We start from the raw sequence: 24312 nt of genomic DNA, 5'->3' as shown, positions 1-24312 counted from the left end.
GGTAAGAAACTGCCAGTCTGTAACTGAAATGAATAATTTCTTTAGTCAGATGTTTACAGATCTTGGCATTTCTCTGCCCCTACTTTAAGGATAGTGAGTCACTGAGTCTGGTCAAATTCAAAATGTTTGCATGCTTAGGTATTCAAGAAGTGCGGGGGTCAGGAAGGAATGACATGGCTGAAGATCCATCATGATCTTATTAAACTGTGGAGCAGGCTTGAGAGGCAGAGGAAAAACTCAAAACCATAGGCAGATTCAAGATCGCTTATTGTCATTTGTCATTACACAAGTGTAAAGGAAAACAAAGTAATTGTTACTCCAGATATTATGTAGCATAAAGAAACACAATAAGCATAAAGAACATAATATAAGAACACAAGAAATATAAACACATAAGATCAGCACATATACATAGATTGATTGTATTAAAGTGACGCTAGATACAGGAGTGTCTGTACATAATGTAACTTTGATAAGAAATGATAAATTAGTGGTGGTGCGGAGTGTGGTAAGATGGGTTAATGGGTGGAGGCCTTGATCATTCTGACAGCTTGCGGGAAATTACTGTTTCTGAGTCTGATGGTCTTGGCGTGGATGCTGCGTAGTCCCTCTAATGATGGGAGTGGGGTAGACCGTCTACGAGCAGGGTGGCTGGGAACCTCTATAGTACTGATGGCCATTTCTGGCACCTTTCTGTATGTATGTCTATGACAATGGGTGGGTTGGTGTAGAAGCCTCCTGTCCACCTTAGTGCATTTACCCTCAATAAGACATATCGTACAGACTCAAAGGCTTATCATTAACGCTGGAGCATACCTTCATGAGATAGAATGCTGCTGTACATGTAGATGACTCACCACAATCTTTTCAAGTTGATTTAAGGAAGCAGAATAAATGCTGGCCCAATTAATATATAAGTGTAATAAACAATGGCAGCCCAGTAGTGTGGCAGTTAGCACAACGTTTTACAGAGCTAATGACCCAGGTCAATTCCCACCACTGTCTACAAGGAGTTTGTCCATTCTCTCTGTGACAGTGTTGTTTTCCTCCCACATTCCAATGATGTACCAGTTGGTAGGTTAATTGGCCATTATAAATGGTCTTGTGATTAGAGTGGGGTTAAATAAGTGTGAGTTGCTGGGGTGGTGCAGTTCATTGGGCCAGAAGGGCCTGTTGCATGCTGTAAAATAAATAACTAAATATTACCAAGATCCCATATGTAATATTTTTTTAAATTGTAAGACTTCTCTATAGCCTCACTCATAAAGACTCATACCTGCTACTGCTCAACTTTTTGAAAGCCTTCATTAAATGGTATAAGAGCACCAAACCAAAATACAGTTCAGATTCAGGAATGTTGTGTTAAATTATTTTAACTGGCTCCAATTAATGACCCATTGGCCTCTTGCAGCATCCATGTTATTGTTGATCAAAACCTCCTAACAACAGTGCATGAAGTTTGTCATTAGCAATCGTGCCTACAACTGCTGATGGAATGCTTTCAGGATGATTCAATAGATTAATATTTGATTAGTACTGAAGGCTTAGCAATTTAACCACAATTGTGTCCACTATTACTTTTTGCTCAATTTTCATGCCTACCTGTAAACGTGTAGTCTATAATTAACTAAATAATTTATATGTTTGAAAATAATTCATTAATAGGGTTTATAAATTATGAGTCAATCAAATCCCCATACTCTTCACAGATGCTTCAACAATAGAAGACCTATGGTTCACTACCATTTTGAAAAAAATGCATTTCGATTTGACTGCATTGTTCATATTTCGAAGTTAATTTTCACTGCTCTGGATCATTTACTGGGTTTTCCATTTATCTTTGTTTTCATTAATTATCTGACCCAGAAAACGTTTGCTTATTGCTTTAGAAAAAGAAGTGATTTCAGTTGTGATCTTCACTAATCTAGTTACCACTTCAATTGAATATTATAGATTTGTTACACATTACATTGGCTTTGAATGAAAACAATACAAGTACTCATTGGGGATCTCAAAGTGAGACTTACATACTCAGGAAATAGAAACAAAATTAAGAATATTAGAACATGATGTTGAGAAACAGTCCCAGCAACCTGGGGTTAATCCTGGCCTCAGGTATTATCTAAATAGAATTTGCATGTACTTTCTGTGACTAGGTGAGATTGGCCAGGAGCCTTGACATCCTTCCACTTCTTAAGGATGTGCTAATTGTAGTGATGGATGATAAGCAAATCAGCAGGATTTAATAAGCAAATAAGGGAAAAAGGGCTACACAGAATAAAAGGAGACTGAATCCTTTCCTCTCATCTGTTGTAAGGTAATATGAAAAATATTGTTACTAGATTCTTCCTCAGACTTCTTACACCGTTGAGTAAGAAGTTGTCAGCACGGTCATCAGAAAACATTTTCCACCTATATGCCATATTAGAACTTTGTCATTAATCTGTCATTAGGTTAATGATTATTAATCTAGAGGTTTGCAGTTTCAATTCCCATCTGGAGATTTGAGTAGATAATCCAGGCTGACCTTTCATGCAATACTTAGAGAATGCTGCACTTCTAAAGATGTAGTCTTTGAAAAAAACTTTAATATGAAGTTATTTTTGTTTTCTCAGAGTGTTATAAAATGTCTCTTTGCACTATTTGAAGGAGTTCTCCCCTGTGTATTGGTTAATATTTATCTCTCAACCAACGTTAATAAAATAAATGTTCTTGTCTTTATTGCTGTTTGTGCAGTCTTGTGTGCACATCTGTGAGTCACATAACCTGATAATACAACAGTGACTATACTTTGTAAATGTTTTACAACAAACACATCTTTTCAAGTCCTGAGAATGATAAAATTCAAACAATATATTATGTATATTTAAATAAGATCACATAAATACAAATTGTTTTTTTTCTGTTGGTCCTTACCTCGAATATTTAAAATCTATTTACGAAATATGAAGCACAGAAGACCAAAGCATGCATAATCTTTGTTCGATAACAGCGGATCAATTTCAATGACTCCTGATTCTATGCCCTTGTTACCAACAATATTTAAGCCAGCTATTCTTTTAAAATTTGGAAAACAAAGCTCACTGCAGAATGTGATCTTTGTAATCTGTATTTACTTACTTCATTACTACCTGTTATGCCACTAGCGCTTAGAGCAGCAATGAAGCTCCTCCAACTCGATCTGGGAAGGATTTTTTTTTGACCAGTCAGAGTTGGTGACTCTGAGCTGAACCCCCCCAAACCTGGTTGACTGCTAGACTACTCATAGTCTGGCCTCTGCCCATTGACCTGTTTGGCATGGGTGACCCTACCAAGAGTCAAAGCACATGGCCTTGACTCCAGCCAATATTGCTCTCCAGGTTATTGAGATACACAAGCTTCCAAACCCTATGAGAAGGTTGTGGTCCTCTTGAAAAAAATCTGCATTTAGTAGCACTTTGAAATATGTGCATTTATTTATTGTATGAAATATTGGAATAGGGAATATTGAAATCATTTGGGTCACAAAAATACTGATAATTCAACTGGACTGGAAGATCATCATTTTAATTGCATTCTGCAATATAATTTTTCACTACTGGATACTGGAATATCAAAGGTTTTAGATGGATTTTTCCCATTGGATTTTACAGTAAGTATTTTGGATTTCCATCTTTCTCTAAGGATAGACATTTTCTTTTGGACTCAAGCCAATTACCATTTAGTAAAAGGCAAAGAATAACAAAATTTTTATGGTTTTATTAACCAAGCCCTGAGGTCCACATTGCGGTTAACAAACTTGAAGCTTATTATCTGTTTATGCAAAATAGTCTGTTGTGACTGGATGGATAATCATGTTAACAGAGTTACTCATGTTATTTTCTCATTTATATTTCTGTAGGCAGTTGCTCATTTGATGAAAACTACAGCAACTGTGGATACATCTTGGCCCTTGGGAGCACTGGATTCACCTGGGAGCAAATTAACACATGGGAAAAACCATCCATAGACCCGGCGGTGCCAACAGGTGAGTGAAACTGTCAACTGCACAATAAATCAGATTCCTACTACTGTCATGATACAGAATCTGTTATTGACTCTTCCATAAGTAAGAAATTGCTATTCTTAGCCACCCTTACAATAAATATCTTGAAAAGCAGGGCACACAGAAATGTACAGTAACAAAGATAACAATTGCTACTGTTGGCATATACTGAGAAAACTATACTATCCAGTTTTGTCATGTCTGATGTCTCATTATTCAAGAGAGTACTGTGAGTTCGGAGGAAACATTACATAGTGTTGAGTTTGTCTATTGTGTAATATGATGTACTGGTACATAGTGAAGGCTGACTAGAGCCTCTGTGAATATGTTTTTTGTTATAGTTACAGTTCAGCAGCTAATATCAGCCATTGTTATGTCTTCAAGTTTATTTTTCTTCTCTTAATGTTGAACTTGCGGCAACAGTAATTTGTCAAAGCCAAAGCAATTTCTTTCATGTGGTTCTATTTCTTCTGTAGAGGTATTAAGAGAGAATACTGCAGTTCAATGTGGAATTACTTGAGACTTTTGCAAAAAACAAATATTCATCTATTTGTGCTGGACACCTAATATTACAGCTGTATTCCATCTAGCTGATAAATGCTTCTAATTTATTTTTTGATATTTAGCTTTTTAATTTATAATTTTCCTGGGATCTTGTCAGCGAGAGAACTTGCACTTATTGCCTATCTAAACTGATCTTGAGAAAGTAGTGAAGAGTCGTTTTCTTGAGGTGCTGCCACCATTGGATGAAGGAGCACTAGTGATGCTGTTGGGCAGGGAATTGCAAAATTTAGATCCAGCAGCGATGAAAGCCCAACAATTTATTTCCAAGTCAGGATGGTGCTTGAGCTGGATGACAATAACATCCTGGACTTATTTCCCTCTTGAATAGGGGAGTAGCCACAAAGGCCTGTGAATGCAATAGAGACATCTGGATGGTATGTTGCCTCCCAGGGGCCAGGCTCAGGGACATATCCAATTGGTTCCATTGCATTCAAAAGGAAGAGGATGAGCACTCAGAAGACTTTGTACATATTGGCACTAATGATGTAAGTAGGAAAAGGGAGGGGGTCCAAAAGAGAGAATTTAGGTAGTGAGAAAGAAAACTGAAAAGCCGGACCTCCAGGGTTGTGATCTCGGGATTGCTGCATGTGCCGTAGAATAGGATGATTTGCCAGAACTAGTACAGCAGGCAGGGCTTCAGATTTCTGGATCATTGAGACCTCTTCTGGGGAAGATGTGACCTGTATGTAGGAGATGGGTTGCACCTGAACCCAAGAAGGGATTGGGGGGGGGGGGGTGGGGTGGGTGGAAACAATATTCTGGTGGACAGGTTTACTCAAACATTTGGGGAGGGTTTAAACTAATTTGCTAGGGGGGGGGGTTGAGAACCAGAGTGATAGGGTTGAAGATGGGGCAGTTGGTATACAAGCAGAGGCAGTTGTGTAGTGAGACTTTCAGGAATTACAAGAAGATGATCGGGCAAAGTTGCAGTCAGTGGGATGAGTTGCAGTGTAACGGGGACAAATCAAATAGGGTGATGAATACAGGACTGAAGGCGTTATATTTGAATGCACGCTGTATAAAGAATAAAGCTGATGATCTTGTAGTGCAGTTAGAGATTTACAGGTATGACTGAGTCATAGCTGAAAGAAGATTGTAGTTGGGAGCTTAACATCCACGGATACGCATTATATCAAAAGGACAGGCAGGTAGGCAGAGGGAGTGGGATGGTTCTGTTAAAAGATGAAATCAAATCCTTGGTAAGAGGTGACATAGGATCAGAATATGTACAATCTTTTTTAGGTAGAATTAAGAAACTGCAAGAGTAAAAAGACCTGATAGGAGTTATATACAGGCCTCCAAATAGTAATCAGGAAGTTGGCTGTAATTACAATGTGAGAAAGTAAAACAATATCATAAGGGCAATGTTACAATAGTCATGAGGGATTTCAATATGCATGTAGTTTGGGTAAATAAGGTTGGTGCTGGAATGCAAGAGAGAGAATTTACAGTGCCAGGAAGTGTATGGCCATGCAGTTTGGTAGAAGGACAGAAGTGTTGGCTATTTTTTAAATGGGGAGAAAATTCTAAAATCTACGGATCAACGCGGCTTGGGAGCCTTTGTGCAGGATTCGCCAAAAGTTAACTTGCAGGGTGAATTACTGGTAGTGATGTCAAATGCAATTATAGCATTTGTTTCAAGAGGACTAGAATATAAAAGTAAGGATGTAATGCTAAAGCTTTATAAGGCACTGGTGAGGCCTCATTTGGAGTATTGTGAGCAGTTTTGGGCCCCTTATTAAGAAAGGATGTGCTGACATTGGAGACAGTTCAGAAGAGGTTAATGAGAATGACCCCAGGAATGAAAGGGTTATCATATGAGGAGTATTTGATGGCTCTGGGACTGTACTCTCTGGAATTTAGAATAATGGGGGGGGGGGATCTTATTGAAATCTATCAAATGTTAAAAGACTTAGATAGAATGAATGTAGGAGAGTCTAGGATCAGAGGGCACAGCCTCAGAATAGAGGAACATTCATTTTGAATTGAGAAGGAGGAATTTTTTTAAGCAAGAGGGTGGTGAATCTGTGGAATTCTTTGCTGCTGGCTGCTGTGGAGGTCAGGTCATTGGGAGTATTCAAGTCAGAGGTTCACAGGTTCTTGTTTAGTCAGGGCATGAAGCCTTGCAGAGAGAGCAGTAGAACAGGGTTGAGAGGAAAATGGATTAGCCATGATGAAATGGCGGAGGAGACTCGATGGTCTGGATGGCCTAATTCTGCTCCTATTGTATGTCTTATGGTCTTTCTTAGTGGAAGGGAGGTCATGGTTTGGAATATCTTGTTACAAAAGCCTGGGCAATCAGCTGCAATGCATTTTGTAGATGGTACATTGTGCTCCAGAGTGAATGAAGGCAAAGCTTAGGGCATGGGATGGTATGCCAGTCAAAAGGATTGAGGATATTATCAATATTCAGTTTGGTGAAATATTGTGTGGGTAATGTCAATAAACATTATGGGTTGTTGGTTAGATTTCCTCTTGTTGAAGTTGGTCACTGCTTTGCAATTTTATGTTACTTGCCAATTAATAGCCCATGTTAAATGTTGTCAAACTCCTGCTGTAGGCAGCCATGGGCTATTTAATTTGTGGAGGAATTGCCAATGGAAATGAACATTGTGCAATCATCAGCAAACATCCTGTTTCTGACCTTATGATGGAAGAGAAGTCAGTGATGAAGCTATAAATAATATAATAGCTCCTAAATTCTCTTCGGTATGGTGTTCTAGGTGAAATATAACCTACGTTGATAATAATCTATTACTCACTTAGATGACATTTGGTGAAATGTTAAATGTAAATGAAGTGAGTTTAATTTTTCAGAGAATTATTATTCTGGAAATAGAATCATAACCAAGGTGATTATGACATCAAGTGCCCTGGCAATAATAGATTCAAAAACACTTAATTAAAAAATCTTTGACAAGAAAGCATTTGGCCTCCATAAAGTTGAGCTTTAGTACCAACTTGCATGGCAACAATAATGATAATTGTAGTAATTAATTGATATTAATCTAACTTAAAGCTAGAGTTTACAATATATTTTTGAAGTTGGTAAGAAAGTAGCTTAGTTTACTCCTGTTATTTCCGGATGAATATACAGTGGATTCTGGTTAGTAGAGTTACTGATTAATGAGGGCAGCTGCTGAATTGTGCTGGCTCTTAAAGAACAAAAACTAGTCAACAAAATAGCTGGGGCCCCCTTCATTTATTTGGGACACTATGCCACTTAATTGGGGCAGGAAACTATTGCTTAACAGTTTCCAGCTAGCATCTGTTGTGTGCACTTGTATGGCCATTAAACGCTAAACTGTGCTTAGAGCGAATAGTTTTTAAATAGCATCCGTTACGTGTGTTTGTGTTCAAAAAGCAGTGATCTTTGTTAATTAAGCAGTAAGAAAATTCAGAACTGTTTTGCTCACTGCTTTTTCAAGCATTCAGGCTTGGAGATGCCAGAAACAGCCGGGAGTGAAAATGAAATTTTTTTCACTACTTCAACAAGTTAGGAAGTACAAAAAATTTGAAGGTATCGTCAGTCATCTTGAGTGATACAATGAAAATGAAAATTTGAAGGACGCAGTCGTCGAAAGATTTCTATGAATGCTGTCCGTTATCTATACTACATGATTCTGTTCATTTACAGTCAATCAAAAGAACATGGCAGTCTACACCAGATTAATTACTCCATTGATAACTATTAAGAACTAATACAGTTTTATAATACTGTAGTAGTATTGATAATGTTCTAATATGTTCTGTTCTTTTATTTAAATACATAATTTGTTCCTCAATTAAATTATAGTTTGTCTTTTTTTATATCTTTTTAGCTACTTCCATGAAACTTTGGCTATTTGGGCCAAAACGTACTGGTCCCAATGTGTCTCTACTGGCCAGAATCCATTGTGTTTGTTATGTATTAGCCTTTATTAACCTCTCTCCACCTTTTATCCTGTTGTCTTCCCCTTTCCTTTCCAGTCCTGAATTAGGGTCTTGACCCAAAACATTGACTGTTTATTCATTTCCATAGATGCTGCCTGACCTGCTGAGCTCCTTCAGCATTTTGTGCCACTTAGGATTTCCATCGTCTGCAGAATTTCTTGTATTTATATATTAGTTGTGTTCTTTCATTTTCAGAAAGCCCATAAAGGAAACTCTACAACACTGACAGGGAATTATTTTGCATGTTTATCACCACCAACTATTAAAAGCAAGATTTCAAAGCTTGAGAACAGTATAGCTGGTAGTGTTTAAAAAGTTTATATTTACCACTTGGTGTGGCTATTTACCGAGGACCTCATCATATATGCTTTCCCGCAATTACTTTCCATGTCATTTTATTGGAGACATTTTAATAATATGTTAATATAATAAATTGATTCCTACTTTTATCAAAATGGCATTGATAAGAACTTAAGAGAAGCATGAATATGATTTGCATTTGTATACTTGTAACCAACAATTTAGTGAATTTAATTGATGTAAAATAGGCCCTACTACAGAAAGTAAAACCTAATGTTATGACTGATACAATTATAAAAGAATAAATGATTTCAGATTATGCAGAAATTAATTACAAATTATTTACATAATTTCACTTTATCATTAATCTATATTAGCTTTTGCTTTATTGAATTTGCATTCTTATTTACACATTTGAAAAAAGGTAATTACGTGGAACTGTATGTATCTAAGGAGCTCATTGTAAATTCTGGTTTCATGCTGGACACAAAATAATAAGTAAGAGGAATCTGTTCTCCCCATCTACAGTTCCCACCATGTCTCTGTGACATACAACTTGAATTTAATATAAAATGTACTATTTCAAATGAAATGTAATAAGACCAATCTTCCTGGGATCAGTGGGAATTACAGTAACACATGAGTTGTAAAAGTAAAAAATCTTGTAACTGTGATCTGTACTGTATGCCTGTTGCAGTGTTTAATAGCTTGGGGTGTCCACCGCACTTTTAAAAATAGTAAAAGATGTTCCGCAACCAAACCTTTAATTTTAATTTACTACTGTATAACTTAACATAATTCATGTTTCAAGCACAGGTTTAAACCTTGAAATTTTACACTTGTTTTTTTCTCTCAAAAATTGTATGCAGCTAAACTTGTTCAAGGTGAATTAATGAAATCCAAAATGGTTAGCAAGATAAAGTATGTAGATTTGTAGGTTCACAGAATGGAAGCACGCCCTTTGTTGCTAACCATGGTGTCCTCCAAGCTAGTATGTATGTACATTAATATTATAGCATGTATGTATTATTGTCAAACTGGAGTCCATTGCCTGCTTTTTGTTAGGATTTCTTATTCTTACAATGCGCAGCATACTTCCAAAAGTAAGGAAGTGACTCTTGATTATTCTATATGTGGTAATGATTGAGTGTGTTAATCTCAGATAAATTGATCTATAGTATATTATCTGAGCCAAGTGTTACAGCAACCAACTGAACTTCGTCACTTAAAGTTTAAAGTGTAAATGTACATATATGTCACCATATACTACTCTGAGATGACACTACTTGACTTTGTTTTGAATATTCTTCTATGGAAGATATTCAAGCTGCAAGATACAAGGAAAGGGTACAATGAATTACTGCATATCATGCATCCAACCGGTTCACCCTAACTGTCCTGTTGTGTGTTTCATAATAGATTATCCTTGTAAGTAACACTGCAGTTTTAACAATAGTTTGTTGTAGCTCCATTAGGCATTTACTTGTGAATTTTTTGTGATACCTTCATGCAAAGTTAAACAACTCTATCTTGTGCATTCCCTGCGTGCCTATTTTATGTGTCCCTTTTCCCCTGCCAGTGTATCTTCGCAGTGCTCTCATATATTCGTTCAAGGGACGTGAGCTATGCGGGCTGACCCAGAGTTTAATTGCTTGTCTCTGGAGATGATGATGAGCTGCCTTATTGAACAACTAGAGGTCACCATGCTGTGAGACAGAAATTTCCAGGATTTTCACTTGTTAGCAGTGAAGAGACATTGATATATTTCCAGGTCAGGATGGTGTAAGAGTTGGACGATAACTTCCAGGTGGTGAAGTTCCCAAGCTTTTGCTGCCATTATAGTTCTAGTTGATAGAGATGACGAGTTTGAAGCAAGGCTGGTGGAAGATACTGAAGGAGGACAACATGAGCAGCTCTAGATCTGGAAGTCACAGCTTCACACAGCAGCATCTCAGCATGCTTGGCAACAGTCTGGACTGGCAGCAATATCTAGACCAAAGCTGGAGGTGTCAAGGAGATGGGCAGAACTTTACCTGTTGAGGGTGGACAGTAGCTTCATGTTCCATGGAGTTGCTGGCACTGCCTTACCACAACACTTCAGTGACATTTATTGCTTGTTCCCAGTCTACCTCCATGTACTGATGTGATGAGATAATCTGCATGGACAGCTAAGGTCTTAACTGTATATGTGACAAAAGTAGAGCATAGAACGGTACTGCACTGCGCAGGAGTCTCTGGCCCTTGATCATGTGCCATCCTTTAAAACTACTCTAAGATCAATCTAACCCTTCTGTCCCACATATCCCTCCATTTTTGTTTCATCTATGTACCTACTGAAGTGTCTTTTAAATGCCCCTAACGTATCTGCCTCTACCATCATCCCTGGCAGAGCATTCCACCTACTCAGTAAAATAACTACCTCCAGTTACTTTCCACCAATCACCATTAAATTATGCCCTCTTGTGTTACCCACTTCCACTCTGGGAGAAAGTGCTATCTGTCAACTCTATATATGCCTCTTATAATCTTACACACCTCTATCAAGTTGCCTCCCATCCACCTTCACTCCAAAAAGAAAAGCCCTAGCTTGCTCACCCTTTCCTTTTAAAACATGTTCTCTCATCCAGGCAACTTCCTGCTAACTCCTCTTTGCATCCTCCCTAGAGCTTCCATATCTTTCCTATAATGAGGTGACAAGAACTGAACACAATACTCCAAGTCTGGTCTAATCAGAATTTTATAAAGCAATGTTTTAATATAATAAGCCAATTACCAATTAATACTCTGTCAAAAGGAACAGATTACTGAATGCCTGTGAGACCCTGAATTTGAGACGGTGTAGAGGGAATACACAAGTTTGAATCATGGAATGAAGATATTGAATTATAAAGAACATTGCGCAGTTTGGTTCTAAGCACTTTTGAGAGAATATTTCTCTAATCAGATTATTTAGAACTAAAGGGAATAGTTACAGAACAAGGAGTCACCAATTCAAGACACAGATAAGGAAGAATTTCATATATTTTTGAAATTGTATGAAATATAATTATAAATTAACCCCAAAGAGCTGTCTGGGCAGGGTTACAGAATATATATTCAATGGCCATTTTTTAGGTACACCTGTACACCTTTTTAATGCAAATCTTTAATCAGCCAATCATTTGACAGCAACTCTGTCATAAAAACATGCAGGCATGGTCAAGAGGTTCTGTTATTCATATCAAACATCAAAATGGGGAAGAACTGTGATCTAAATAGAATGATTTTTGATGGCAGGTCTGGTTACAGAGAATGGTGCAATAAAGCTATCTGCTGAAAAAAAAACCCATCTGCTTTACTGGCTGTCCAACAATGCATTATATGTAAGTTTATAACTGTGCTCATAGAACTGGCTACAACTTCGATGCAGGAAATCCCTTTTGATGCTGAGTTGACCTGTCAGGAACAGCCTTCATTAGTAGGCCACACCATCAACATTCTACTCTCAATCTTTGATGGTCTTCCTCTCAGTGTTTCATCAGCTAGTCTCTGTAACTTTGTGCCAAACCCAGCTCAGGTACTAGTTCTGAAAAACATAGATTGAGTCCCAACTGTTTTGTAACACTGCAAGTCTTCTCATTGCCATCATGGTTCAACATCAGACATACACGTTGCTGCATTCTTACATGAATAGTAAATCAGACATAGTAGTGCCTCATGTTCTAACACAATGCTGAGTATCTAGCAGTGTATACAGGAATGAAGCTTGAAACAGTACCAAATGTGTAAAAAGTGGTAAGGAATATATTTGTGAAGTGTGTGATGTGGTTAATGGATAGCTAGATGGATGACAGAGTTGTGCAGGTTGGAGCAGCCAGCACAAGTCTGAAGCCCATCTATCTATTCTTAACCATCAGGCTCTTGAACCAAGAGAATTAACTTCTCTTGCCCCATCATTGAAATGTTTTCACAAACTATAGACTCACGTTCAAGGACTCTTCATCTCATGTTCTTGATGCTTATTACCTTATTTATTATTCTTTATTTATTTTTGTATTTGTACAGTTTGCTGTCTTTTGCACATTGATTGAACGCCCAAGTTCATGGATTCTATTATGTTTATTATTCTGTTATGGGTTTGTTGAGTATGCCCTCAAGAAAATGAATCTCAGTGTTGTATATGGTGACATATTTGCACTTTGATAATAAACTTACTTTGAACTTTAAACTTTAATTGGCGAGAATTGACATTGGATTGTTCATTTGTTGAGCTTGACCAAAGAATAATAGAAAAACGGCATTGTTCCTGCAGCGAAAAACTAGATTTGGTAGCTTTAATTACATTTATGACTTTCATATAGAAAGACAGGTATGGTTGCACTTGGAAGAGGTGATATCAGAGTTCACTCAAGTAATTCTTGGAATGAATTGTAGTTTGGAAATAATTAATATGTTTGATAACAAAAGTAGCTGTTATTTTGTTGATTTGTTTTGGATATGAGGAAGACAGTGTGATTGTTTCTTTTGCTGGATAAACTGAATCAATACATTTTCTGTCTATTAGTTGGGAGATGCTATTGGTCACAGAATATAATTGATTCAGAGAATGTAATTACATTTAGAAGCAACTTGATTTTGCAGCTCCTAAGGTGCATATCTCTGAATTCTAAAATAAAGAATGTCTTCAAGAATGGTGCCAGTTATGCTCTTCTGGAAGGGATGAATAGATTAAGTCTGTCATTTCTCGAAGAAAAAAAACCTGATCTGAGGGAAAATTCAACAGGGATCTATAGAATTATCCAATATGTAAGAATTTGAAGTTGGAAATAAGTTGGAATTTAGGAGGATGAGAGGGGATCTGATTGAAACATATAAGATTATTAAGGGATTGGACACACTGGAGGCAGGAAGCATGTTCCCGCTGATGGGTGAGTCCAGAACTAGAGGCCACAGTTTAAGAATAAGGGGTAGGCCATTTAGAACAGAGATGCGGAAAAACTTTTTCACCCAGAGAGTGGTGGATATGTGGAATGCTCTGCCCCAGAAGGCAGTGGAGGCCAAGTCTCTGGAAGCATTCAAGAGAAAGAGTTAGATACTCTTATAGATAGCGGGGTCAAGGGATATGGGGAGAGGGCAGGAACGGGGTACTGATCGTGTATGATCAGCCATAATCACAGTGAATGGCGGTGCTGGCTAGAAGGGCTGAATGGCCTTTTTCTGCATCTACTGTCTATTGTCTATAACATACCAAGAGTCCTTTGAAAGAAATCTGTGACTTTGAAATCAAATGAGTAGGAAAGATTTTCTTTTAATCTGAATTCTATAAAACTCTCTACCGTGGAAGGAGCTGAAATTAAACAGTTTTGATCTGTTTAACACAACTTGCTGATCAAATGAGGAAGAAGAGGATGTAGTGTACACTGATAAAAGAGGAAGAAAAAACATCAATGAGGATAAAGGCCTTCAAAGGACCAGAGACACAAGAGCCTGCAGATGCTAGAACCTGGAGCAACCTGAAGGAACTCAGCAGGTCAGGCCAGACCTCTGGGAGGATAGATCGGATGCAGCGTCTTGACCTGAAATGCTTACAACTCCTTTCCTCCCTCAGACACTGCTCAACCCATTAAGTTTCTCCAGCAGGTTATTTGTTGCTCCTTCAAAGGATTGATTTGAGTGAATGGCCAATTGTAGTGCTGTATATCCCACATTATTTCGTATAAATGGTTGTTCGCACGATGATTACATTCCATTAAAGGGGAATTATAATAAAGGATATTTTAACATGAAGTGATTTTATTCACTTACCGTCTGGTTGGTAGTTCCAAGTATTAGTTAATCCATGCTTTGATATGGAAAGCTTACTTCATTATATGCTTAAGTGCAACTGTGTGCAATATTTGTGCAGTTTGGAAATAATTAAAATATCAAAACTTGATCTATACCAGGCTGAGGGTGGTACCAAGTCGAGATATAATCAACAGGTTCACATGAATATTGAAGATCCTTCATTATAATTCAAAGGAGTGGGTGGCAGAAATTCAATCAAAGTTTCTCAGAGAACATATTATGGAGGGGACATTAGGCAGATGGAAGCAGGTAGAGGTGGGCGTGGGACCGTTTGAACAGAAGGAGAAACAAGCATATAATATGGGATGACAAATTATTTCAAAGTCATGAGGACATGATTATTTTGGTGGGGGGGGGGTGGAGGGTAATGCCCTGGTTCATATTTTCACTGTTATGCTGTATGCATTCATTTGGCTGTTCGGTAAGAGCCGTCTTCTGTTTTCCGCTTGATTGGGTTATTGTTGAAGGTAAGGGATGAGAAATGTGTGCCATCCAGTCGGGATGGTAGAGCTGAGGGGAGGTTTCTCTGGTGAGGGACACTAAGGTTGGGCTTCAGGTTTTTTGTTCGGTGAGAGATGAAGAGAGGAGACGCTGGGTTGTAGGATACGACCCAGTGGGAGACCCGTTTGTTTGAGATGGATTGTGAGCGACGTCTGGGAAATGGTGTGTGCTTTCATGCTGACTGAAGGCCCTGCGTGTGAGAGAAGTCCAACTTGTGCACGTTGGACTGTTTAATTAAAATGGGCTCCTTTTTGTTTTTCTTTACTAACCCTTTAGTTAAAATTCATAAATGTATTTCCTTTAATCGTATGCAGTGTACTGTCTGTTATTTCGTGGCACTAATTTGTAACAGGAGGGTAGCAAATTCCACAGCGTCCGCACAAACTGGGGCTTGGGGTGGGAGAGCCGACTCAATCTCAGGACTTTGGCGGGGCTGGAGCGTGACTTCCCTAGACTTACGCAGCCAAGGAAACCAGGGAAACGTCTTCACCCAATTTGCCTGCATACCTACTCCTCAGTATTCTGGCAACTGTTTGGGGGTGTAGTATAACCTCATCAGAGTGATTACACCTTTCTTTTTTCTGAGTTCTACCCTGAACTCGGTGAATGACCGCCTCCATTATGTCCCCTCTGAGTGCTGCTGTCTTATTGTTGCTGATTAAAAATGCACCTCCCCTTCCCCTTTTCACCCCCTTTTCTATCTGTTATAAAACATCAAAACCATGGTACATGAAGCACCTTTTCTGTCTCCATAATGGCCTAGCATCATAGTTCCACGTACGGATCCATTTTCTAAGTACATCAACCTTATCCATAATACTCCAAGCAATAAATTCTACACACTTCAACGTGTTTATCCTATTCTCTGTATTACTTTGCTCCTGCCTGTTCTTACTGGTTATGACAGCTACCTTCTCACCCAGTCCCTCTATTTTCTGATCTGGTGCTCTGGTTCCCATCCTCGTGCCAAGCTAATTCAAAACCTCCTGGCCTGGATCATAGTTCCCTTCTAGTTAAGGAGTAACCCATCCCTTTTGTTTAGATCCCCCTTTCCCCAGGAGATGTCCCATTGATGTAAGAACCTGAAATCCTGCTCCGTGCACCAGTTCCTCAGCCACTTATTTTTCTTTTTATTTGTGTTCTGACTAGCATGTGGCACCAGGAGTAACCTAGAGGTGGCGCTCCTTCTCAGATCACCTGCAGGATCTCTTTTTCTTTTCTGTTTCTACGATGTCATTGATGTCAATTCACATGACCTCTGGCTGCTCACCCCCCCTCCCCCGTTGAGAACATGATGCAGCTACTCTGAGATATCGTCAACTCTAGTATGCTCCATGCATTGATGTGGGGTCGTTGTGGATGACTTCAATTTTTCCAATAGAGTCCAGGAATTCCTTAGTTTAGATGGGGCAGAGTTCATTAGTTGAATCCAGGGTGATTCTTAAATCAATATGTAGATTGTCCAACAAAAAGAGGAGCCCTGGTGTTGCATAATATGTCTGGCCAGGTGACCGATAAAGACAGTGAGATTGAGAAAGGGGAGGGAGGTGTCAGAAATAGACTGGAAAATTTGAGGCCAGGGTAGAAGTTGAAGGCAAAATGGATGAAGTCGATGAGTTCAGCATTGGTGCAGGAAGCAGCACCAATGCAGTCGTCGACGTAGCGTAGGAAAGATGCGGGACGGTCACCAGTGTAGGCTTGGAACGTAGACTGGAGTTGCGTAGGGAGTGATCCCTGTGAAAAGCAGTAAGTGGGGGGCAGGGAAAGATGTGTTTGGTGGTGGGATCCCATTGGAGGTGGCAGAACTTTCAGAAAATTATGTGCTGGACCTGGAGGCTGGTGGGGTGGTAGGTGAGGACCCTATCCCTGGTAGGATGGCAGGATAGAGCAGACGTGTGATATGGAAGAGATATGTTTGAGGGCAGAGTTGATGGTGGAGGAAGGGAAGCTTTTTTGTTTGAAAAAAGGACATCTGCTTCATTCTAGAATGAAAAGCCTCATCCTGGGAGCAGATGTGGTGGGAGACGGAGGAATTGAGAAAAGGGAACGGTGTTTTTACAAGTAGTAGGGTGGGATGATGTGTCGTCTAGGTAGATGTGAGAGTCCGTGGGTTTGTAATGGATGTCAGTGGATATGATGTCTCCAGAGATAGAGGCAGTGAGATTGAGAAAGGGAAGGGAGGTGTTGGAAATGGATCAGGTAAATTTGAGGTCAATAAGGTTGATAATGATGTGGGAGAGAATGGCCTTAGTAGGGTCCTGTTCGAGGGCAAGTAAAAGGTGTGTGAGAGTTAGCGCTGGGCCTCAGTAAGGTAGAGGTCAGTCTGCCAGGCTCCTACAGCGCCACCCTTAGCTACAGGTTTGATGGTGAGGTTAGGATTGGTGTGGAGGGAGTGGAGAGCTGAGTATTCAGAAAGAGTGAGGTTGGAACAGGAAAGAAGACTGTTGAATTCTGGACAGTTGATGTCCCATCGGCAGTTGTCAATGAAAAGGTCCAGAGCAGGCAGAAGACCAGAGTGAGGTGTCTAGTAAGAGGAGGAGAGTTGAAGATGGGAGATAGGGTCATCACTATGGGTTGGAGAGCTCTTGCCAAAGAAGTAGGCTCAGAGACAGAGGCAGCGGAAGAAGAGCTCAGCCTCGTGGCAGGTGTGGAACTCACTGAGGCCTGGGCACGGGGACAAAGGTGAGGCCCTTACTGAGGACTGAACGCTCTGCCTCAGAGGGGGCAAAGTTGGAGGGGATGGTGAAAGTTCGGCATGGATGAGAGCTAGGATGAGCAGGGGGAAGAGGGTTGGTTATGTCTGAGGTAGCGTCCAATCTGATGGCAAGAACATCGATTTCTAGAACTTCTAGTAATGCCCCCCATCCTCTCTCTTTCACCATTTCCCATTCCTTTTTTCTTCTCTCACCTTATCTCCCTGCCTGCCCATTGCCACTTTCTGGTGCTCCTCCCCCCTTTTCTTTCTTCCATAGTCTTACACCATTTTACTTCTAACTGTTTATTTAATCGCTCCCCTTTCAGGTTTCACCTATCACCTTGTGTTTCTCTCTCCCCTCCTGTTGCCTTTCAAATCTATTCCTCAGCATTTTTCCTCCAGTCCTGCCAAAGGGTTTTAGCCCAAAATGTCAACTCTTTTCCTAGATGCTGCCTGGCCTGCTGAGTTCCTCCAGCATTTTGTGTGTGCTGCTCGGATTTCCAGCATCTGCAGATTTTCTCTTGCTTGTGATGGAGAAACTGCTGCATTCTGGTTTTCACCAAAACTTAGCTAAAGAACAACGTGCCAACTCAGCATTTCACTTGGTGGGATGACTCTGTTCCACGCAGACAGAAATTCCCTATTGGAGAAATCCAAAGGAAGTGCAATCTGTGTGTGTCCATACTAACAACGGCTGAGGCACAAACTCATGTGTAGCTATGAGTCACTTCTCTGGGGCAATTGAATGTCTAACAATTAAATGTCAGCACACTACCCAAACAATAAGACTAATCAACAGCCCCATCCACTAACCTGTCCCTCCACACCCCCATCCGCCACTACTTTATCTTAACCTATCAGACCCCTTATACACAGGCACACTTGGGCCCAGCATCACTTATAGGCATACAGTCAATCTATGTATATATAAGCTGTCTTCGGTATTTACGTGTGCTGTGTTTATTATTATTATTGTGTTCTTTATCTTAATGTGTTTTTTTTTGCATTGCATCAGATATGGAATAACAATTATTTAATTCTCCTTTTGCACTTGTGTTTTGGAAATAATGTTAAGCAATCTAGACCAACATCTTAAAGTTTTATATCAAAGTGCATATATGTCCCTTATCCAACCCTGTGCATCATGTCCTCTCTAGCAACAGGCAAAATCCTGGAGGACGGGTGAGTAGGTAACATTGTTTAATCATTCAAGAAAGGAAATAGGAACAATCCTGAAAACTGTAGACTGGTGAGAGTCATGCCAGTGGCAGGGAAGTTACTGGTGAGTACTCTTAGGGATAGCATTTATGAGCAGTTGGAAAACCAGAGGAACAATCAGCATGGCCTTGTGTGGGGCAAGAGGTGACTGAAGTGACTGGTGAAGCTTGGGATTTTAGTAGGGTATTTGACAAGAATCTCGTGAGAGGCTCATTCAGAAGATTAAGATGCATGGCATCCATGGTGAATTGGCTATTTGGATTCAGAATGAGCATGCTCACAGAAGACAGAGGGTATTGCAAAACATCATCCTATAAGACATGTGATTTATTCTGGCTGGAAGTCTGTGACCAGTGATGATCTTCAGGGATCTGTATTGGGACTTCTGCTGTTTGTGATATATATGAATGACCTGGATGAAAATGTAGATTGGTGGGTTAGTAAGTTTGCAGATAATACGCAGATTGCTGATGTTGTGGATAGCATAGAGGACAGGTAGGAATACAGTGGAATCTAGATCAGTTACAAATATGGGTTAAAAAAATGGCAGGTGGAATTTCACCACACTGAATTGAGAAGCAATGCATTTTGGGAGATCATATGTAAAGGGATTGTAAATCGTTAATGGCAAGACTCTTAGAATTATTGATGTGGAGAGGGGTTATTGGATTTGGGTGCATTGCTCCTTGAAATTGTTTTCATTGGCTGATTATGTGTTCAAGAGCCATATGGCATGTTTGCCTTTATTAATCAAGGAAATTAGTGCAGTAGAGAGCAGCTGGTGGATTGGTGTGAGAAGAACAAACTGAGCCTGAATGTGTAGAAGACAAAGGAGATCACTGTGGACTTCAGAAAGATGCAGATGAACCATCCCCCTCTGCGAATACATGACTCCTCTGAGGAGTGAATTAAGTGCACCAAATTTCTGGTTCAATCACAGATAATTGAATATCACCTCCCTGAACAAGAAGGCATAGTGGCATCTCCACTTTCTAAAAAGATTCAGTCAAGTAGGGCTCCCCCCACCCCCATATTAACTGTGTTTTACAGGAGCACCATTAAGAGTGTCCTGACAAGTTGTATCTCCAGCTGGTATGGGAGCAGTCAAGTATCAGACCGGAAGTCCCTACAATGGTCTGCGAGAACAGCTGAGAGGATCACAGGGGTCTCCCTACCATCCATCGGGGACATTTATCAGGAGTGTTGCATACACTGGGCCCTTATTATTATTATCAAGGATCCCATCCATCCAGCATCCACTTTGATTTTCTACCATCAGGCAGGAGAATCTGATGCATAAACACAAGAACAGTTAGGACAAGAAACAGTTTCTTCCCCAAGGCCACTCAGCTTCTGAACTCCCTGCCACATCGCATTCGAAGTGTCACTGGTTAACCTGCTTTGTGCCTTACAATATTTAATATTAATGCACTTTAGATTGTTACTTATGTGTGATTCATCTGGATTTTATCCTTGTCTTCATAATGTGTGCTACTGTGATTTACACCCTGGTTCGGAGAAACACTGTCTCATTTATATATATTGTATGGTTATATATGTAATATGCATGCATATAGTTAACTTGAGAAGTTAATTTGTACCTTATAAACCTCTAGTTGGTCCTCTTCTGGAGTATTGTATTCACCCCATTATAGGAGGGATGCCAAAGCTCTGGAGACGATGCAGAAGAGGTTAACCAGGATGCTGCCTGGATTAGAGGGCACATGCTAAAAGGAGAGGTTAGACAAACTTGGGTTATTTTGTCTAGAGTGGTGCAGACTGTGGTGGGATCTAATAGAGGTTTATAAGATTATGAGAGGCATAGATAGACTATTTTTATCTTTATCCCCAGGATTGAAATGTCTGCTACCAGAGGGCAGGCATTTAAGATGAGAAATATGTGTGGGGTATATTTTTTATTACACAGTGTGCTGGATGCTTGGAATACACTGCCAGGGGTGCTGATGGAGCCAAATATAACAGGCATTCAAAAGATCCTTCGATAGGCACATGAAAGTGCAGGAAATGGAAGAATAGGGGAATTGTATAGGCAGAAGCAACTAAGTTAGTTGGGTATCTGATTACTAATTTACTTAGTTCGGCATTGCATCGATGGGCGAAAGGGCCTGGTTCCTGTGCTGTACTGTTCTATGTTCTAGTTTCATCTATCTACCCCATTTGTCCCTTCAGATTTAGAGTTTTTGATTCCAGAGTACAGATCGTTCCCATGAATCATGGACAATAGTGGTTTGTTAATACTCCTGTACCTGCAGTTTCTGCCTTCTGCCACTCATTTTTCTTGCTCAAGTCTGACTTGAAGTCGGCCACTTACCCAGCTGCTAATGTTCATTAGGAGCAAAGTATTACGCTGACGTTGCAAATTTGCACTTCATTTTAATAAACAGCTCAGTGGTAAAATTATGTTAGACCTTACAATTTATTGGTACAATAAGAGCTACTTACAAATTCTGTGCCTCCAATATTGATGAATAACAGCCTTAAATTAAAAGTAAAATATTTACTGAAAAGCTATTGAAAGCGTTTGGTGGTTAAATGTAAATTTAATGGGCAGAGTTAAGAATCACATCAATATTGAAAAGGCCATCAGTTGAACTTAATAGGCACCTGAGGGTGCCCATTATCAAAAGGATGCAAGGAAGGGAAATTACTGTTAAGAGGAGACATTTGAAAAGCTGCTCTATTTCTGTTAGATAAGATTAAGGAGAGATTTATCAGAGATTTCAAACATACGAAGAACATGTTGGGAAAGTTTTTTTTTGCTGATATGTTTGTAATGAGGGACTATCAGTACTTACAGTTATTACTAGGTGTGAGGAAGGTGGTTAAGAGGATTCTCTTTCCACCCAGGGTTTTCATAGCAGGAAATACTTTGATATTGGAAATGTCTGACATCCACACTATTGTCTTATTTAGGGATCAGCTGGATATTAAAACATTAGTTTACAACATGTGGCACTGCATTGATTGACCTTCTCCAAGTGCTCTCGAGAGGTAGGGATGAACCATTTGCATCAACTGGTACAACTGTGTGATACAAATTCTTCAGGAGTGCTTTCGAATAAGGGCTTCTAGTATCAAACTTCAAATGAAGATGAAAGAACAGAAATAAATGTTTTCAGAGAGAAACCACGATTTTGCATGTTCAAAATCGAGTATCGTGGAACTTGTACTGGATACATTTTGGAAACAAACTTCCAAGTTGTTGGATTTCTATGCACCTACTTATTCTTCCAGCTGGTAAAGAACTAAGGTTGGGTTGTGCTGTTGAGAAGCCTTGCTTAGATGCTACAATTCATTTTGTAGATGTCGAACATTGGAGTACATTAGTGGTGAATGTTTAGTCAATCAACCACCTGGCTTTGTTTTGGAAAATACTCAGATTCATAAATGGTGTTAGAACTGTATTCATTCAGGCATTGACAGAGATCTTTGTATCCTCTTTAGCCTGAAGTGAAGGTTCAGAGGAATGGAATTTAGACATTGTGGTTCCTTTGCTTAAGAAGGACAATAAGGATAAATCAGCATGTCATAGACCAGTATGCCATATCTCAGTGGTTAGGAAATGATTGAAGAATATTTTTAGGAATGGACTTATTTACATTTGCAAAAACTCGGGCTTGTTAAGTGTAGTCAACATGGGCTTTGTGTGATATAAGTCGTGTCTTATGAATTTGATATAGTTTTGATGAAGAAATAATCAATAGCATTGAGGGTAGAGCAGTGGATATTGTATCCATGGAATTCAGTAAAACATTTGTCAAGTTTCTTCATGTAGGATGATCCAGAAGGCTAAACCACATGGGATTCTCTGTGACTTGGTGGATTGGATTCAAAATTGTCCTGGTATGGGCATCAGAAAATAGTGATGGAAAAGTGTTTTTAAGTAGAGGTCTATGATCAGTGGTGATCTGCAGGGATCAGAACTGAAACTACTGGTCTTTGGATGCACATAAATGATATGGTTAAGAATATAATTGGGCTGATTAGTAATTCTGTGGACAAAACAAAAATGACAGAATTGTGGATCATGAGGAATGTGAGGAGCAGGATATAGATTAGTTGAAAATATAGATTGCTAAATGGCAGAAAAGTAGATGGAGGTTATTCCTGAGAATTGTGAAGTATTGAAATTTGGGGTATAAAATGTTCACAATAAATGGTAAGACCCTTAGGAGCATTGGTGTTTTTTTAAAATCTTATTAAGGCCAATTTGGGATGGAGGTCTATAACTCACTGAAAAACCAACACAAGTCAATAAGGTGATAAAGAAGTTTTGTAGCAAGCTGGCTTAGGACAGTGAGTCTAAAATTTTGGTTCAGTCACTTATAGGGTGTTGTGTACACCTTCGGTCACCTCAATCCAACAAGGATGGGAAGGCTCTGGAGAGGGTGAAGAAGTATTTCACCAGGATGTTGCCTCAATGAGAGAATTTTAGTTATAAGGAGAGTTTGGGCAAACTTAGATTGTTTTTGCTGGAGTTCCAGAGGCTGAGGAGGTGACCTGTTTGAAGTTAGAAAGTAAGGACAGGCATGGATAAGGTAGATAATTAGAGTCCTTATCCCAGAGTGAAAATATCAATGGTAATGTGGGGGAGGGGGATGGGGGGGGATTAGTTAAAGAAGATTCTCAAATTAAGATTTTTACATAGTGAATGGTAGGTGACTGAAACTAGGGGAGGTGGTGGAAGCAGATGTAATAGCAACATTTCAGAGGCATTTAGACGTACACGTGAACAGACAGGGTGTTGAGAAACATGGACCATGTGCAGTAAGGGGGATTGGTTTAATATGTCATCATAGTCAGCACAGATATGGTGAGCTGAATTGCCCATTCCTGTACTATGCTGTTCTATGCATCATTTCTGATGTATGACTTGAGAAGGTGCAAAGACCATGGTGAGGTTCTCATCAAGGAGCACCCATCTCATGTATGTAAGTGTAGCCACAATATTTAAGAGCTTGGTCCATTTAAGTTCCGACAAGTGGTAACTCCCTGAAGCTTGATGCTGGGAGAATGGGAGATAATTATTGTATTGCTGAACGTAAAGGTAAAGGGAGCTAGACAATGCTGCAAGGCTTGTAACATATTATTACTGTGCACCCTCTAATCCAAGGATTCCACCAAGGTGGATCCTGAATAAGTTCCAGAATACTTAGTGTTGAGCTCGTAGTTTATATCAGGCCAGATGGCCTGGACTCAGCCCACTGACTGGTTTTATGAGCTGTAGTCA

At 39.5% G+C, this 24312-nt stretch overlaps 1 protein-coding gene across 7 annotated transcripts in view; it reads left to right on the top strand.

Annotated features, from left to right (window-relative positions):
* ptprt (protein tyrosine phosphatase receptor type T) overlaps positions 1-24312 on the top strand; it is a 1496000-nt gene that overhangs the window by 439296 nt on the left and 1032392 nt on the right. For 6 of the 7 annotated variants that reach the window (XM_059980706.1, XM_059980710.1, XM_059980709.1 and 3 more), the window contains exon 2: positions 3881-4006. In XM_059980706.1, coding sequence (XP_059836689.1) covers positions 3881-4006 — 126 coding nt within the window. Of the gene's footprint in view, positions 1-3527; positions 3632-3880; positions 4007-24312 lie in introns of those variants that run through there. The other variant, XM_059980711.1, reaches the window with a different exon arrangement.

This window comes from Hypanus sabinus, chromosome 9 (genome assembly GCF_030144855.1).
Source record: "Hypanus sabinus isolate sHypSab1 chromosome 9, sHypSab1.hap1, whole genome shotgun sequence".
NCBI classification, from domain to species: domain Eukaryota; kingdom Metazoa; phylum Chordata; class Chondrichthyes; order Myliobatiformes; family Dasyatidae; genus Hypanus; species Hypanus sabinus.
Note: the sequence above shows the minus strand (reverse complement) of the source record. Positions and strands in the feature narration are given on the sequence as shown.